This window comes from Lupinus angustifolius, chromosome LG04, assembly GCF_001865875.1.
Source record: "Lupinus angustifolius cultivar Tanjil chromosome LG04, LupAngTanjil_v1.0, whole genome shotgun sequence".
Taxonomy (NCBI): Eukaryota; Viridiplantae; Streptophyta; class Magnoliopsida; order Fabales; family Fabaceae; genus Lupinus; species Lupinus angustifolius.
The window spans coordinates 3157511-3176026 of record NC_032012.1 but is presented as its reverse complement, the minus strand read 5'-3'; the positions used below and the strand labels follow the sequence as shown (position 1 = coordinate 3176026).

At 29.2% G+C, this 18516-nt stretch overlaps 2 protein-coding genes, 1 non-coding gene and 1 pseudogene across 4 annotated transcripts; all 4 read left to right on the top strand.

The window, feature by feature from the left end:
• LOC109345117 (inositol 1,3,4-trisphosphate 5/6-kinase 4) lies at window positions 2271-5606 on the top strand. Of its 2 annotated transcripts, none has more exons than XM_019583926.1 (2): window positions 2271-2465; window positions 3769-5606. In XM_019583926.1, exon 2 carries the CDS (start codon window positions 3769-3771, stop codon window positions 5230-5232), a length of 1464 nt encoding a protein of 487 aa, XP_019439471.1. In that variant the 5' UTR covers window positions 2271-2465; the 3' UTR covers window positions 5233-5606. The 2 variants fall into 2 exon arrangements, with proteins under 2 accessions (XP_019439471.1, XP_019439470.1); XM_019583925.1 differs by having other exon boundaries at window positions 3751-5606.
• On the top strand, window positions 9026-9097 carry TRNAK-UUU. Its single transcript has one exon. It is a non-coding gene; the product is annotated as a tRNA-Lys (tRNA).
• LOC109344544 (protein INVOLVED IN DE NOVO 2-like) lies at window positions 13287-14873 on the top strand. The gene is made up of 2 exons (XM_019583307.1): window positions 13287-13432; window positions 14260-14873. The coding sequence occupies exon 2, from the start codon at window positions 14292-14294 to the stop codon at window positions 14871-14873; it is 582 nt and encodes a 193-aa protein (XP_019438852.1). The 5' UTR covers window positions 13287-13432; window positions 14260-14291.
• Window positions 16181-18256, top strand: LOC109344543 (annotated as a pseudogene).

Here is an 18516-nt window from a genome sequence, read left to right as displayed (position 1 = left end):
GTCAAACTGGTAAGACCGAAAAACATGAGGGATTGAAATAAGTATTTGCTCTTAATTCTAAATAACATTAATTAATAACTAAAGATGTTAAACAAAAATATATATTCACTTAAAGTGTCATTTTTCGTACTTTTAAAGACTTAAACTCATCGATGATCGAATCAAGTGTAAAAAATGCAGTTATTTCATTTTCAATACAAATCATCATTTTATCAATAAGAAATTCATATTGATTAATGATTGAATCAATATATACAAAAACATAAATTCAGAATATATCAACAATGTCTATAACTATAGCCCGATATAGAGTAATGATACTGTAATATTAAATTATCAATTGAAGAAATAAGAATATTACATAAAGAAAGTATTAGTGAAAATATAACTTACAAACAGTATAAATTCATGAGTGATGAGGAAAATCATGTAACATATATTTTGGTAATAAAAAGCACATCAAAAATATACTCTCAAACGTGCAATGTTAATTTTTTTGTTGCTATTAGAAGCCTACAATAGCCTACAATATTGTGCGACTTAACCTACAATATTGTGTGACTTAACCTACAATATTGTGTGACTTTATATTACAACGTGAAATGAATAATTGAATTATTTGTCAACTATATATATGCTGTCCAAAATTGATCTATTAGATTTTAATTTAAACATTCACTTGTAACTTAAAATAAATATTTTAATAAATTATACAAACTAAATATATTAAAAAAATTAACAAAAAAATGTGAAATCTTTTTAAAAAATGCAGGGGTAGTATTCCTTGCCCTCAATAGATCTGCCTCTGGATGAAACCAAATTAGAATTTACGCACGACAATCCCTTAAGGGTGTATCGCAAGTGTGCAACATATAACCCATAATTAATAAGGGACTCAAACATATTTTTTACTTATGTGACTAATTTAATTGATAAATATGTTATTGTTTTTATTCTTTTTTAAAATCTATTATGTTGTCAAATATTATTATTTTAGCATAAATTCGTATTGCAGTTTGTTGGTTCTAATGATCATTATATTATATTAGAGTGTAAATTTATATATTGTTAGTGTAAATATTTATACACAGTTAGTATAAAAGTTTATATATAGTTACTACATCATTCACCATTTATTTAGATTTCTTTTTCTAAAGAGATGGTGATTATTAAATATGAAGATGAGGGGTCCACTTACTCTAAGAGTAAGTTTTTTAAATTTACTCATCATCTTAGCTATTAATTCTAGAGAAATCTAATAGTTCGAATTAGTGAGTAGATCCAAACCATTAAATATTCATAAAATTGATGGTTATGATGATGAATGATACAATGACAATGTATAAAACTCATACACTAACAATGCATACATGTTTCCTCTTTATATTATCATATAGATTATTAAACTCTTTAATAAGTAACAATAATTGAGACAAAAAAGAAATTGTATTTTAAGTTTTCACAATTTATATGTGATCTTATGTTCAAAATTTATTATAAAAATATTATATGATTAAATTATTTGTATACTTATTTTTATTTTGTCATCACAACATGTTTTAAGTTTTCAATTTTATTCGAGTTTTGATATTCAAGCTTCATATAGTTAAATTAGGGTTAAAAAATAACCTAGTTAAATTTATAACTACATAAGGGCATGGGGCCAACGTGATTGTTGTAAATTCATAAACATTAGACTATAAAGTATAAGTTGCTCACACGAAAAGCTTTGCCCTTTTTTATAAGCTCTTATTTGAAATTTAGGATAAATTTTCACTTTCAATTATTATTTATTCCCATTATATTTCTCTCTATTTCAATACTCAATCTTTCCTTTTGTGGAACTCACTATTAACTAATTAATTAAAAATATTTGATAAAAGTAGTTTTTTTCTCAAATTTATCAAGGATTATGTCAATATTCCATAAGTGCACCTATTTAATACTATTTCTATTGTAATTCTTAGTTTTTGTGGGAAAAATAAAATGTTTTTTCGAATACGGATAGTGAACATATTAAGGGTATATTTGAGATAATTTATTTAAATAAATACTATAAAGTGACTTATATTTAAGAAAATAAATTTTCTAGATAAAATTACTATAATTCACTTATAATTATAAAATAATATTTTTAATATTAATGAGTGTAGAGAAAAAATGATATATTTTCTTAAACATAATATTTACACAGCTTGAGAGGACATCGTTTCCAAACGTGTTTTTTTATATTAGGACATTTCTTACGACAGCATTCTTTGTTGTTATATTTATTTATTGTTTTTTAGTTTATGATTGTTAAGATCAATATTCCAATTGCACCTCTTCATTCTTTATCATCTTCCTCACTAAACTTCGGGACTCTGATCTAAGAGTTCTTATCCAACACCCATTTCCCTCAATTTTCAAGCCACGAATTCGAACACCCAAGTTTCCCACATCAATTAGAGAAAATCTTGCACCAGGTATGATTTAATACATGCATCTTCCAATTTTGCCTGCATGTTTGGATTTTGCTACTTTTCTGTGTGAAGTTTTCATTTTCAAGTTGGATCTGATTGCAAAAATTAAAACTTTACCCTTACCCATCTTTTAAAATGCAATTTTTTATGTTGAGAACCCTCAAAATTGATTAATGAATTTCAAAATAAGAGTAGGCAATGAAACAGATTGTGGAATTAATCATGTCATGGTGAACAGGGAAATGGGGTTTTTGAGAAGCATTGAGGTTTGGAAAGTTGAAATTGTTAACTACTTGGATGCATTAAAACTTCAGCAAAACCTGATTTGTGATAGAAAAACTCATAAGATATGTGATACCCTTTTGTCCTTGCAACATCCACCTACATGTACTGTTGGTAATAGAAGAAATTATCATAATTTATTAATCCCTAAGAAAGAGTTAGAACAAATAGGAGATCAAATTCGCTACACCCAAAGGGGATGAGACATTACATTTTGTGGTCCACACCAAGCCATTTTATATCCTGTTATATCACTTTGTGGCATTGGACTCGGTGCTCGAAGCTATATACAGAAGCTTGAGTTAACTAATTGAACTTGCAGCTCTATATGGCCTGCAAGCTTGTCCCGGCCAAACTGGTGAGACAGGGGTATGGGTTGGAGAAAAAAAGAAAGATAGGTGGAACTGGTATTCGAATTTCGAATGGAATCACTTCTCATGGGCTGGCATTTAACATTGATCCTGATTTGAACTACTTTGATCACATTGTTCCCTATGGAATTACAGATAAAGAAGTGATGTCCTTGAAACGGAGACGAGTTTGTCCTTCCCAGTGAAGAAATAATACATGAGCAGTTGATTTCTTGTTTCACAAGAATTTTTTGCTTTAGTAATATTTTCTGGAAGGATACTTCATTGTTTTATGATAAAAGTGAAACTGAATGAGATGTGGCTAATAAGCTAATTTGGAAAACAAAACTTCATAATTTTATTTGTTCTTTTAATCTGGAGAAATCTGTTTGCTTATTTTACGTTGATAATTACATTGTTAACCAGTTGTTTATATAAAATATGTATGTTGGACAAATCTGGTAGTCTGGAATCTGGATTTCTTTCTTACTGAATATTTACGACAGCTTGATAGTTGACAATATTAACATGATTCAATAAATTGATCCTTAAGTTTACTTCTTCAATGTGTGTTTGATGATAGTTAATTTACATTTTAAAACTCTTTATATTTGTGACTTGAATAAATTTGTAATGATAATTGTATTTTTTTGTAGTGGTGCATCCCTTCCCAGATGGATGTAGTGAGGGGAGTTATATTGGATGGATCAGTACTCTTTGCTGAAGGTGATGATGATACAAATGTATCTTTTCTACGGCCAGGAGCTGAGTCTATTATCCGAACACTCTTCCTGTCCAGAATCCATTTAGGAATTTGTCATGGCATGGACCTTCCTGCTGACAAGGTGAGCATTCTCAAAAGAATCGCAAGTTCGTATTCACTTGATTGTTTTATCTTAAATGATCCCGTAAGTGAGGTTTTGCCTCCATGGAGCAATACTGATGACAGTATTGTTTATCTGGTTTCTAACAAGAAAGAGTTCTTACCTAAAGTAAGCAGCTATGGTTGGCTGATTGTTGTTCTGAAAGTTGGAGGTGGAAATTCATTTGACACTCCAAATATGCTTCAGATTGAAAATTTAGAAGAGTTGCCGTTGACTATATGCTGCTTAAATAAAAAGTCAATTAAAAATGCCGTGACCGTGGGTTATATAATGAAGTCTTCTCGTGTGGAAGATTTTGCGAAGCGGGGTGCATTCCCTTTGTATTGTACTCAAAATGGGCTAATGTTCGTGCCTCTCACTTCGGTGTTACCTTTATCATCTCAACTAAAGGATGTTGACGTAGTTCTCCATAAAGCCACTGATGAAATATTATCTATTGAAGAGAACAAACTTACATTTACTCAGAACATGCAAGAACTACAAAGATATTTGGAAGATCACAAGGATTTCTGTGTGATTGATCCACTGAGTAACATTTATCCTTTATTGGATCGGCTAGAAATTCAACAAGTTCTACTTGGCTTGGTAGAACTGAACGCTGAAGGTAGCTACTTGATCAGAGGTGCTCACTTTCTGAAAGTTGACAATTTCGATGAATTTAACTTAGCGACTAGGTTAGCCGAAGCTAGATTGTCTCTTCCATGTATAGTAAAACCCAAAGTTGCTTGTGGTGTCAGTGATGCACATAAGATGGCAATTGTCTTCAGAGTTGATGATTTTAAGAATTTAAGTGTTCCACTCCCTGCTGTTATTCAGGAATATGTGGATCATTCATCCACTTTGTACAAATTTTATGTCTTGGGCGAGGAAATTTTCTATGCCGTCAAGAAGTCGATACCAAATGCTGATATTTTGATGAAATCGTCAAACGGTGATGACCTCAAACCTCTATTGTTTGATAGCTTAAAATCTCTACCCACTGCTGACAGCATTCAGGATTACGGTGCCAATAATAGTAACACGACAAGTAATGAGTCTATTGACCTTAAGCTGGTTATAGATGCTGCACATTGGCTTAGGAAAAAGCTTCAACTTACCATCTTTGGTTTTGATGTTGTAATTCAGGAAGGTACTCATGACCATGTAATTGTAGATGTAAACTATCTGCCATCATTTAAGGAAGTACCTGATGACATCTCAATACCCGCCTTCTGGGAAGCCATTAGAAATAAGTTTGACAGCAGAGCGGGCTAAATGAGCATTTGTTCGAACTTTGTGACATGCCAGTGGTTGAAAGAGACCATTGATCAAGCGATCGATAATAAACCGGAAATGAAGTCGACAACATCGTTTGCTGTAGTTGTTGTCTTCAGCTTGATGGTTTCATTTTGCTTTTTTATTCCTTCCTATGGCATTTCCAATCTTTGGTGGTTCTATTTGTTAGCCTAGCTTCCTTCACTTCTTCTATATCTCTATGCTTTTCTCTTTGGTTGTTTCCTTCTTCATTGGTTGTGTTTCTCTCTCTCTTGTAGACAGAATGTGGTGGTATTTATTTATAGTGCCATCATGAAATGTATTATTAAGTGGTTGGCTAAAATAAAATTTCAATTAGAGGATGTGTGTGAATATATGGAATTTGCCATAGATTCCATCAAGTAATGACTATTGACATGAAATAGCAAATAGTAGTGTGAAACTTTGATTTTTATGGACTCAGTCAAGAGGTTCTATTGGAAATTATTAAGTAGTTAACTTTTATACAAGTTATTAAGCGGTTTGATCCTAATAGTAACAAGTTTCAGTTTTACAATGAAGACAAATTGAAGTTTGGTGGGGTTATTCTCAAAAGTTGGAAGGTTATAAAATTGAGTTGTGGCATAGGCCGAACCAAACTCGATGAATCTCTTCTATGAGTAGCAGAAGGGGCCTAGGGTGACTAATAGTATCATCTTATTCCTTTTATCTATATTTACTCTAGTCTCTAAGAAACAAGTGATCTGATAAATACTTTTATTCAATTTTTGTTGCAATTGGGTATATATTGAATAAATTTAAATAAAGTTTGCAAACTAGGTAATAACTATTTATACAATTATATAATTTTTCATCTACATGTGTTGTGTGTTTTAAATACAAAGCATCATTAATGAAAGCTCACATAACAGCCGCCTATTTGTGATGAAAATGTCATTAGGGATGACAACCTAATTCGAACTCGTGGATACTCGTCTGAACCCACTTCAAATTTAACATGGAAACCCAGCTTTGAATGAGTTCAAGTTTTCATATTTCAATTTATTGGTTTGTAGTCGTGTTTGGTATAATTGATGTCTGACCTAAAATTGGTCCCGAACCTGATTTATATATATAAAATTACAAAATTAGACCTATATATATAAATGTAAGTAAGATGTGATTTAGGTTTTACAAAATCAATTCCTTGCCAGCTCTGTCTCCATTACTCCATGTGATTTGCGTCTTCGTCGTCTTCATCTTCTTTCGATACTTTAAGTCTTCATCATCTATGCCTTCATGCATCTAGTATTCCGAGTTTTTAACATTGTCTTCATCGGTTCACCTACTTCATCGTCTTAGTGTTATAATGTCATAAATCATTTATTGAATTTGTTTACTACTATTTCCTTTTGTGCATAGGTTCAAATTGCAAAAAAAAAAAAAAAAAAAAAAAAAAAAAAAAAAAAAAAAAAAAAAAAAAAAAAAAAAAAAAAAAAAAAAAAAAAAAAAAAAAAAAAAAAAAAAAAATCATGGATTCATGGTGATTGGAACAATACAAATGCACAATAGTAAATGATAAGAGCCATGTTTTAGGTAGGGTTAGTATGGGTTTGGGTTACCGGCAACCCAACAAGAACAATAACAGTCCTTTTTTAAACCCATTGCATTTGGGTATGGATACTCCATTTGAGATTAGGGATTGGGTAAAAATAGAAACAGGTTAGAACGTCTATCACAAGCTTAATGCCTCATCTATTATATGTCATACTCATACCAAACATTTTTAATAAATAGGTCAGACAACTTTTAAAAAAAAAACAACATAAATAGGTTACGTCTATGCTTCTTAAAAGTATGTTCCACCTAACAGACCAACATATATAATTTTATTATATATGTACATTAATTCTTTTATATAATATATACATAAAATAATAAAAAGTATGTAGATAATTTAATATTAGATTTTTATATTTGTCAAATTTAAGGTAGGTTTATTAGGCTATTTAAAGGTCTATTGACTTGTTTTATAGCATAGTAGACTTTTAAATAGTTAACATGTGAGAACAAACTTTTAAAAGGTCAAGCTAAGACTTGAAAAAAATCTTAAACACTTAATTAGGATAGAGTTAGACTTCAATATATTAAACATGTGTGGTCTGTTTAAGACTAAGCCATCATGATTAGGTATAAGAGTAAATTATACAGATCTTTTCTAAGTTTTAATGAAATTATATTAATTATCACCTCTTCCTTTTTTGCATTACAAAAATCACATCTAATTTATATACGTACATTACATTGATCACATCGGTTGTCATTGAATGATAGTAACATGTATATATCACATGCCATTTAATAAAAAATTTGACAAAAATATCCTTTTCTAGCTTTAGGTAAATTATGTTTTATATATTGCTCATAGGCTATTTGATAGAAGGTTTGAAAAAATTGGAGTGAAATATATGTGGTGCACTCTTTTTGTATCATTTCCTTCAAGTAAGTATAGGTGAGAGTTCCTTTTGAGAACCATTTTTACATGTCAATAACCAGCTTCAGTATGTCCTAATCAATATGATTCCTCAAGGTTACCTACGTGAGCAATATCAATAATCTCAGTATTTCGTGGTCAAAGACTTTGAGGCTATTTGTGACAAGGATAAGAATCCAAACCCCATGAAATAATTGAGTTTCCTCATAGTGAGTAGTGCATCAATATTTTTCAGCAGTATTAAACTATTATTATGGTAAACCCAAAAACTAAAAATCTGAGTGTACAACGAAAAAAATGTACTGTAAAACAATACAAAGTAGAAAACACATAGAAATACAATAAAGAAAGGTAATATGGTTTCTACTCACCTCCAAGATAATCACCCTCTCAAATTTGATTTGATTTATTTCAACCATACTTTGAGAAAAATGATTTATTCTTTTAAAAGAAAATAGGAGTTGTGTTGTTTGTAGTAGAGGGTAATTTAATACTTTACTCATTCAAATTACTTTTAGTTAACAATGTTAATTAAAGAGAGGTATGTTTAAGTGTAAAAAGATGATAGGTAGTATGTGTAGTTTTATTAAAACTCAAGAAAATTCAAATCCGTTTTGCTGCCATCCCATGTGAAATTTCAAATCTCTTTTAGTAATTTTACTTTGCTTGGACAAAGACTATTACTTATAATTCCAAAAATAACTCTAATTTCGGCATCTCTCATATAAATTTATATAATTCCTAAAACTTGATCTCCTTGCAATTAGCTCTTACAATTTTAATATTTCCAAAATACTTTAAATTATAACTTAAACTCGACTAAAAAATAATCAAATTATATGGAAGCCAATGACCAATATGTATCACTTGTGGAACTTACATTCCCCATATATTTTCACACTACTAAAATAACATATCAAGTTAAATATGTGACTTGTGAAAACAGATAGTGTGGATGTGTAGAAAATAACGTAGGTTAAAGTGTAGAGTTATATTCATTGTTCAAATGTATAAACATATATAATAAAATAGTTTATACATTAATAATTTAAGAATTTTATACTGAAACATTCATCATTCATATATTAATCATTATTGATACTTGAATAAAAATAGGAATCATAAATAATGAATAATAATTTATCAACCTTATAAAAATTTATATTAATATTAGATAGATATTAAATTATGAAAATTATTTGTCACAAACCATTTTAGTTATGGGAAGTATTAAGAAGATGATGTTAGATATCCTTTAAATATCTTCATTACCATATGTTCATAAGATATTAAGTATATCATGTGCTATGAAAGACACGAGCCGTCTTAGCTCAGTGGTAGAGCGCGTGGCTTTTAACCACGTGGTCGTGGGTTCGATCCCCACAGACGGCGTACTTCTATACATTAATTAAGTTCTATTATCATAAAAGAGTATTTTTTTTTTCTCGTTCTGCTTGTCTATTTCTGACTTTTTTCTTGAAATTTTTATTTTCTGGAATTAGTATAGAAAAATAGTTTCAAGCATATGTGGTCTAGAAAAATGTGAGAAAATTGGCGGAGTTTTATGTTGTTTGATATAATAGAAAGGTGAAATAGAATGAAGAGAAAGAGATGTATTTTTCTTGTTATTTTTTGTTTGGTTTAGTAGAAGGTGAGAAGAAATAAATAACATTGTTTTCTTAAAGAAAAAATACACTTAAAGTAAAGAGAAAAGAAAAAAAATATATGCACCGACTGTGTATGAGTTTGATACGATGTCATTATGTCATCTATCATTCATATTTAATAATATTGACTTTCAACAACAAAATTCTACAAATAAATGGTGGATGATATACTGATTATGTATAAATCTTTACATAAACAATGCATATATATTACTCTAATTTATAATATACTATATATTTATATGTGTATATATATTTTTAATCAATACTATTTTTTTGTTGATTATTTTTATTCAATCATAAATATTTAACAAATAAAATCTGATTATCATAATATAGAGATGGCTATATGCATTAATGTAACAAAATTCTATGTTGTTGTCTATATATATATATACTAAGAAAGGAAATTGGATTTTATTGTTAAAGACATTAAATGTTGTGAAAAAAATCACACCTCCTCCTCCATTTTGAGGGTCCCACCACACTTTTCTTTATATTTTCTCTTCCCTCGTTCTCAACCAAAGGAAAGAGATGTATACTTTCTCTTCTAACTTCTCTCCATTCTTACTTTTTCTACTTTCTTTCTCCTAAACCAAAGGCAACCTTGAAGCCCATTTACATTAATAGGTTGGGCCTTAAATATTTATGAATATTTGTTAATACTTACTGTCCTATTTCCCACTTAGGGGTAGCTTCATGTAGTATTTTTTCCTTTTCATCATCCCAAATTTCATTAGGTCAAAACAAAATTGATTTCTATTATATATATATATATGAAAGGAAGAAGAAAAAAAGGAAAATAATATTTAAAAATGAGGTAATAGAATACTTTTTGGAGGATAAATGTAAAAATAAACCAATATGTGAAATTAAGGAGGTCTTGTAAAAAAAATCAAGGTTTTACATGCTTAATTTGATGGGTTTTTTCAAAAATGCAAAAGTCTAAATTCAATATTTTACAAAACTACATAAACATTGCATTCAACTTATGTCTATTCACTCAAATTTAAAAGTTTCTAGTTTTATTTAACTATTTTATCTGCGAGTCAAAATTGAAGGAACTTTAAAATAAAATAGGAATATGATTTATGCACTAAACTAAGTTAAAAGGACATTTTTATGCTTTTCACTTTTAAAAGCCTCAACCTTGTAATTTAGAGAAGTTAAATCATAAATTTAAAGCTTGATACATCTTTACCTTTTTAACAAATTAATAATTAAATATATTAAAATAGGAAGAAAATCCCACATTAAACACAAAATAAAACTAATATATATCATATAAAAATGAAAAAAAATATAATTGTATGTAGACAGAACAATTATAAACCTATTAAAAACATTCTTTAAAATTCAAATGAGGAAATATGTACCACCTCACATTATGATTCAAAGGAATATATATATATATATATATATATATATATATTCCTTTGAATCATAATGTGAGGTGGTACATATTTCCTCATTTGAATTTTAAAGAATGTTTTTAATAGGTTTATAATTGTTCTGTCTACATACAATTATATTTTTTTTCATTTTTATATGATATATATTAGTTTTATTTTGTGTTTAATGTGGGATTTTCTTCCTATTTTAATATATTTAATTATTAATTTGTTAAAAAGGTAAAGATGTATCAAGCTTTAAATTTATGATTTAACTTCTCTAAATTACAAGGTTGAGGCTTTTAAAAGTGAAAAGCATAAAAATGTCCTTTTAACTTAGTTTAGTGCATAAATCATATTCCTATTTTATTTTAAAGTTCCTTCAATTTTGACTCGCAGATAAAATAGTTAAATAAAACTAGAAACTTTTAAATTTGAGTGAATAGACATAAGTTGAATGCAATGTTTATGTAGTTTTGTAAAATATTGAATTTAGACTTTTGCATTTTTGAAAAAACCCATCAAATTAAGCATGTAAAACCTTGATTTTTTTTACAAGACCTCCTTAATTTCACATATTGGTTTATTTTTACATTTATCCTCCAAAAAGTATTCTATTACCTCATTTTTAAATATTATTTTCCTTTTTTTCTTCTTCCTTTCACAATATACTATTATTTATCTTTAGACAAAATTATACTAACATCTACTAGTTTTAAATTATCCCTCATTTTTTTTGCATCTACACATATCATCTTTAATTTATATGCATATGTTATAATGATTATCCCCCAGTGAGAGTGAATGTAGTCGTTTGGACAAAAAATAATGATGAGTGTAATTAAGTTAAACTCTAATGTGTATTGGTATAATTTAATCTTAATTAATTAATTATAAACTAACTATTATAAGTTGTTCATTTGAAAATTTTATTATGAAATCACTCTTTTATTTTGTTTTGTTTAGTTTATTTAAGCAATATATCTTTATAATTACTGATGTATTTTTTAATGGACCATAAATAATGAAGAGTCATTGACTATTATAATATTTGTACATGAATCTATAGTATATCATATTTTGTGAAAATCTTGTATGAGATTAAACATTCTCAATATACTTTATTTTATCTCCAACACTTAAATTAGTTGCGACTAATGATATCACAGTATAATCAAGAAATGATTTAAACAAAATAATAGTAAATCAACTATCATTTATTTATTATTATTATTATTATTATTATTTTAATACTTATTATAAATATATTGGAGTTGTGTGCTTTTTTATATTAAAATGTTGTTACTAAAAATTAAAACATTTGAGATTATCTTGTTATTCTAATGTTTATTATTTGATAAGATTAGTACGTTTTGAAAATGTTTAAAGGAATAATAAAATCTGAAAGAACTTGTTGCTTAGTCCAATGAAAGTTGGATATCCATTTTTCCATTAAGCTGTAAAAAAATGATTATTGTCATAATTAATAACTCAGTATGTGTTAAAACTTTCATTCCTAGATAAGTTTTGACAAAGGTAAATTAAAGCATGATAAATGATAAAAAATTTCATTTTGGTTCCTTACAAATTACATCGAAAATTATAAGGTGTTGTTTAAATACACAAAAGAGAAGTGTGATTTCATAATCTATTTCTAAATGCAAATTTATAAATGACCAATTTATTTTAGCTAATTATAACTAATTAAGAGTAAATTATACTGACAATCTTTAAAGTTTAACTTAAAATTAAACTTATCACTCATTTTATTGTTTAAATATTACACTCCTTTTCCCTCATGAATAGTCAGTATAATATATGTATATAAATTAGATGTGATTTATATAAGTATAAAAGAAAATATATGTAATTTACTCTTTATCTTTAACATCTTTCACATTCTCAAACCCACAATATTTGCGGGTATCCATGTGGGTAACAGATACTTACGGGTACCCGGCAAATTTTTAATTCTAATTATATATTTATATACTTTATTATAATTAATATGTAAAAATAATTACTATATGAATAATATGATACTTATATAATAAATTTGTGATTATAGAAAGATATGTAATTTATTATAAAATAATAATAAAATATATAATATATTCTTAAAATAATAATAAAAATCTAATATATATAAAACTTTAATTAAAAACTAAACTTATAAATATGTGATAACTATAAGACAAATATCATAAAATTTGTTCTCACATATAAACTATTTTTACAAGTATTTTTGTAAGTATCTACAGGTCACTGAGGTTCCTTTGCCATTCCTAATTTTCTTTTCTTCCACCTCATCTTTCATTGAAAAAATATATGTATAAAGCGGTCGAATGATATTATATATAACATTTTTAAGACACCTTTTTCTCATACTTCACGCGCGCTTGTTGTCAGATCCTTTTGGTGTTTCTATATCACGCTCCAATCCAAATACTCCACGTCACCCTTTCCTCCACCATAACAAGCGTCAATTAAACGCACATGTCAGTAGCAAAAACCAGTGAAAGGTGGGAAAATCATAGTGTAATTGGATGAATGGTGTGAGTGATCGAGGATCAAATCCCACAAATTCAAGACCCATTATGTCAAGTTTGAATCTTTAATCATGTCAAACTATTATTTTCATTTCAGTAGATCCATTTTGAAGGAGTGAGGTTCAGCGCTGAATTTTCTCTCTCTTTATTTCTAATTTTATTCAAGAATTATTCTTCTCTTCTCATGCATATGCTCGATTCTCACATTTTCCACTTTTATTAGGGTTTGATTTTAGGTTTACGTGTTTCTGATTGGACTTGGTTGAGTTGAATTGACTTTTACACTTGAAATGAGTCTTTGCTATTCTAATGTGAATCAGAATGAGGAAAAAAAAAATTAAAGCATAGTGTTAGTATTTTGAAGGGCGTGTTGCTTAATTCTTCAAGGCAATGTTTTTAAAATGTTTTTGTAAACATCTCCAAGTAATATTTTGATTATAATTTATAAGCTATTCTTTTGGGGGAAGAAGAGAATTCAAATGTATGTTAATGCTATTGTTTATCAACTATATCGAACTTTGAAGATAGAGTAATGGGTTACTTGTTGTTGCTTATTGCATGGATTGGAAATGTCGGATGAATTGTACCCCGTGTTGAATTTAGGAAAATAAGTGCATGTTAATCTGAATGGTGTTGTTTATTATATTTTCTCATTTTTTACTACATGGTATTTTTATTTATTTATTGATGTTGATTCTAGACTGTATATGTTGGTTTCTCATATGGTAATTACTATATAGTTTAGATCCACGTTTGAAGGAACATGGATATTTATGATGTTTTAAGCAATGTGGTATCTGTTTCACTGAAGTGGGTTTGATAAAATTTCTATTTGATCTTAATAGGTTTTTATGTATGCCGAAAATGGGTGGTTTTAAATGAAGTTTAATGGAGTTAATTTGTGCAACATAAAAAAAATAGTACTCAAATTTTTTTTTGTCTATCAGGTAGCATAATTTAAAGCCTAGGAGGAACTATAATGGATCACAGCTCTGACGAGGATACTAATATTAGTGAATCTAAAATAAGTGACTATGAAGACAAGTCTTATGAGAAACTGAAAAATGGAAGTCATTGTGTTAAAACCTCGGACGAGACCTTCACTTGTCCATACTACCCTAAAAAGAGAAAACGAGATTATATGTACAATAAGCTCCTTCAACATGCTTCTAGGGTTGGCCAGAGTAGTTCACAAAAGAGAAGAACAATAGACAAGGCTAACCATATGGCTTTACTGAAATATTTGGAAAAAGATCTTATGAAGGTTAATGTTCTGGCAAAACCTGCGGATGAAAGCGATTCTTTTGTTAATCCTAATGAACAATTTGTGTGGCCTTGGATTAGAATTGTTGTCAATATTCCCACTAAAAGGGCCGGAGATGGACATTTTATTGGGGAAAGTGGTTCAAAATTGAGGGACGAGTACAAATGTATGGGGTTTGATCCTTTGAGAGTTAGTCCCCTTTGGAATTTCCGAGGTCACACTGGAACTGCTCTTGTAGAATTCAATAAAAATTGGTCATGGTTCCATAATGCATTGACATTTGAAAAAAACATATGAATCATATCATCATGGGAGAAAGATTGGTTTGCTAATCCTGGGGAGAAGTCTAGTCTTCATGCATGGGTTGCCCGAACAGATGATACAAAATAAACAATATCATTAAGGAAAATCTGCGAAAGATGGGGATGTAAAAATTGTATCTGAACTTCAGAAAGAGGAAGATCGAAAGCAGCATAAACTTGTGTCAGATTTGCATAACCTTATCTAGGCCAATAACCAACACTTATAAGAGATAGAAGTAAGATGCAGAAAGACTACACCCAAAATGGACGTTGCAATGGGGGAAAGATAAGCTTATTCATGCTTATAATGAAGGTACCTTATTTTATCGACTAAATTATTTGTCCCTAATTTGGATTAGGACTTGTGTTAGTTGGTGATTCATACTTGTCTAGCTATACAATGCCAAGTATATGGTGCATCTGGTAGTATGGTGATCGCATGGTTGAATCTCAAAATGCCATGAAGTTCTTTTTTAGGAAAACCCTAAGGTTTAGAAATTGGCACCAGTAACTTGAATCAGTATAGGGGTTGAACAATAAATTCTTCCACTATAAAATTAATTTCTTAGGAATATTGTACAAGAATCCCATTTTACATTTGTGACAATTGATTATTACTTTTGGATGTTGATGATCTATTGAAGCAACATTGTTTTATGACATGATTCCTTGAATTCAGAGATAAATAAAATACAGTCAAGTGCAAGGGATCATTTCCAGGAGATTTTTAGTGATCATAAAAAGCTTCAGATGCAACTGGAAACCTACAAAAGTGACTTTGAATTGCGGAAAATTGAATTGGAAAAGCGTGAGGCACATAATGAAAGTGAAAGAAAAAAGTTGGTAGAAGAGATGGAAGATGTTTAGTGTTTTTCAGGATTTTTCCTGCATTTAAAAAAATTAATATTTTTAATTGTAGAATGGATGACACCAATATTTAAAAGTTATTGTTGAATAATAATTAATAATGCAAACTCTATTGAGTGGTCATATGTTATGCATTTAATGAGATGAAATTTGGGGAAGGGGTGGGACCATGGGACAAAGTGGCTCACCAATCAAAAGTTGTATATCGAACAATTTCATAGTAGGGAGAGATTTTCCAGTTTTCTTGTACTATTTTTCATCCAATTGTGGATCTTGCCGAAGGGTTCTATAAACAAATACTTCAGCATAATCTATTCATGTTGTCTTAAAAACCCTTTAATTGTAATGTTGTGCTTGAGAAGCTAGTAGAATGCTTTGTTTACCATTGATGATATTCTTGTCCTTTCAGAATGCAATAAAAATAGCTCTATTCAGATGGCTTCTATGGAGCAACATAAATCTGATGAAAACATTTTGAAACTAGTCGAAGATGATCGATATGTTTGTTCCCTGTGTATTATATTTTAAGCTTGTTCAATGGCCAAAAGTGTCATTGCCAACATCAGAATTGTGTAGTATTAATGCTACTTTAACATGTGTCCATCCAATGGCAAAAAGAAGAACTCCATGCTAAAATCCTTCGGCTCGGTAAAGATCTTGATATGAAACAAAAGCTAGAGTTGGATATTGAGCAACTACGAGGAAAACTAAATGTGTTGAAGCACATGAAAAATGATGATGAAGATGCAGAAATTCTGAATAAAGTAGATACTTTAATGAAGGAATTAAGAGAAAAGGAAGATTCATTTGAACACTTAGATGAAATGAATAATGCGTTAATCGCAAAACAACGTAAGATTAATGATGAATTGTAGGGAGCTCGAAATGAATTGCTTAATGTAAGTGGTTTTTAATGTTTTCTCCCCTTCCAGTGTTTTAAAATACCCACAGGATCCAATCCTGTTTGAGCTTGTTGTGATCTAAACCAAAAAGATTACAATTCAATTGGATAAAGTAAAAATTAATAGATTTTAATCTTACTCAAGTTACTTTGCTACACTGAACCATATACATTAACATGGAGCACATGAAATGTAGAAAATAAAATAAAAGGAATAGCCTAAAAATATGTAATTGCTTTTTTCCGAATTGAATTGTATTACTCAAAATGTTTTTTATGGTCCAACTCATTGTGTGGAATAGACCTAACTGTGGCATGGACATTCAGTACTCATTTAACAATATATTACATTAATGCTACCATCGACTTTATTTCTGAAATTTTCTCACATTGTTTGAACCCTCAGAAGCATAGATACAATATACAACACATATACGATATGAACATGAGGATACATCAAATTTATAAAAATATAAGACACATCATGGTTATGATATAATATATAAAATTAGTATAAGATTAGCATAAAAGCACAAATCTTAAAGTAAAAGTGAAATAGTGTTTTAAAATTTAGTATGAATCATTTTAAACATAATAAAATGCTAATATTTATCTAATTGTTGCATCATTTCCATATTTTGTGGTACAAAATTCCAAAATTAAAAGTAAAAAAGTTCTAAAAATACAGTTTTGGAGTATCTATGAAATGTCCAATACGGATACATGTCAACACGGACATGGTGACTATTTTTGAAGTGTCTGTGTTTGATACTTTAAACCTAATGCTAGACTTTGATATTGCTCACAAAATCTAATAATAATCTCTTTATTTCTTAAAGTTCATTAAAGAAATACCAAGTGGTAGCAATATTGGTGTAAGGAGATTGGGGGGAACTCGACACGAGACCATTCCTTGAAGCTATGAAGAAAAAATATAATGCGGATGAAGCTGAATAGAGAGCTTCATAATTATGTTCATTGTGGGAAAAGTATCTGAAGGACCCTGATTGGCATCCATTCAAAGTTATCATGGTTGAAGGGAAAGAATCGGTGTGTATGTGTTAAACATATAGATTTCCTGAATTTATCATGTAATTTGCATGCTTGATTTAATATCACTCTCATGCCTTAATCAAATTTAGTTCATTTTGTTGTTTATCTTTATGTTGTACTTTTTCCTGAATCAAATGAATATTTTGATGGCCCGATTAGCCTAAATTAGAACTATTTGACGTGAATCTTCAATTTTTCAGCTAGTTATATATAAGGTCATTCTTTATATTGATACTTACACTTTAGGATCTAATATTTATTAGAGTTGGAGAAGTCTTGGGCTGATAAGAAGTGATATAGGTGATAATAGGCAAAATAATAATCTGACAACTAAGAATAGTGGCCAACTTATTAGTATTTTGCAACTTGGAGTTTGGACCTCCATGACAGCACATCAACACTTGCATTTTATCCTTCCTAACTTGTAGACCTGGAAAGCTTGAACAACAGAAAACAAATTGCAAACTTTTTAATGTGCTATGTTCAATATGAAAATGATGGTTCAATTAACAAATGGAAGGTGTGGCCTGTCCTGCATACCAATAACATGGCCCATATAGAAATTCCTACAGTGATGGCTTAGGGGGTAGAGAGTATTGTGATGAATTTCTTGGGGTCTTTTGTTGGGGATGATAACATAATTCATTCATTGGGAGATATGTTGCAGATCTAAATATATTGATGGTCTGGATGTTGGTAACTTTCTGTCCAAAAACATTGCAGATAAGCACTAGTATCAATATGTAAGAAATTTAGAATAAGGAAGTGAAAAGAAATGCCCCTGACCCACGATCAATGAAATTCATGGTAGGGTTCT

Coding starts and splice junctions, on each gene's coding strand:
- LOC109344544 (XM_019583307.1), top strand. CDS start 14,292: ATGGATCACAGCTCTGACGAGGATACTAATATTAGTGAATCTAAAATA.
- LOC109345117 (XM_019583926.1), top strand. CDS start 3,769: ATGGATGTAGTGAGGGGAGTTATATTGGATGGATCAGTACTCTTTGCT.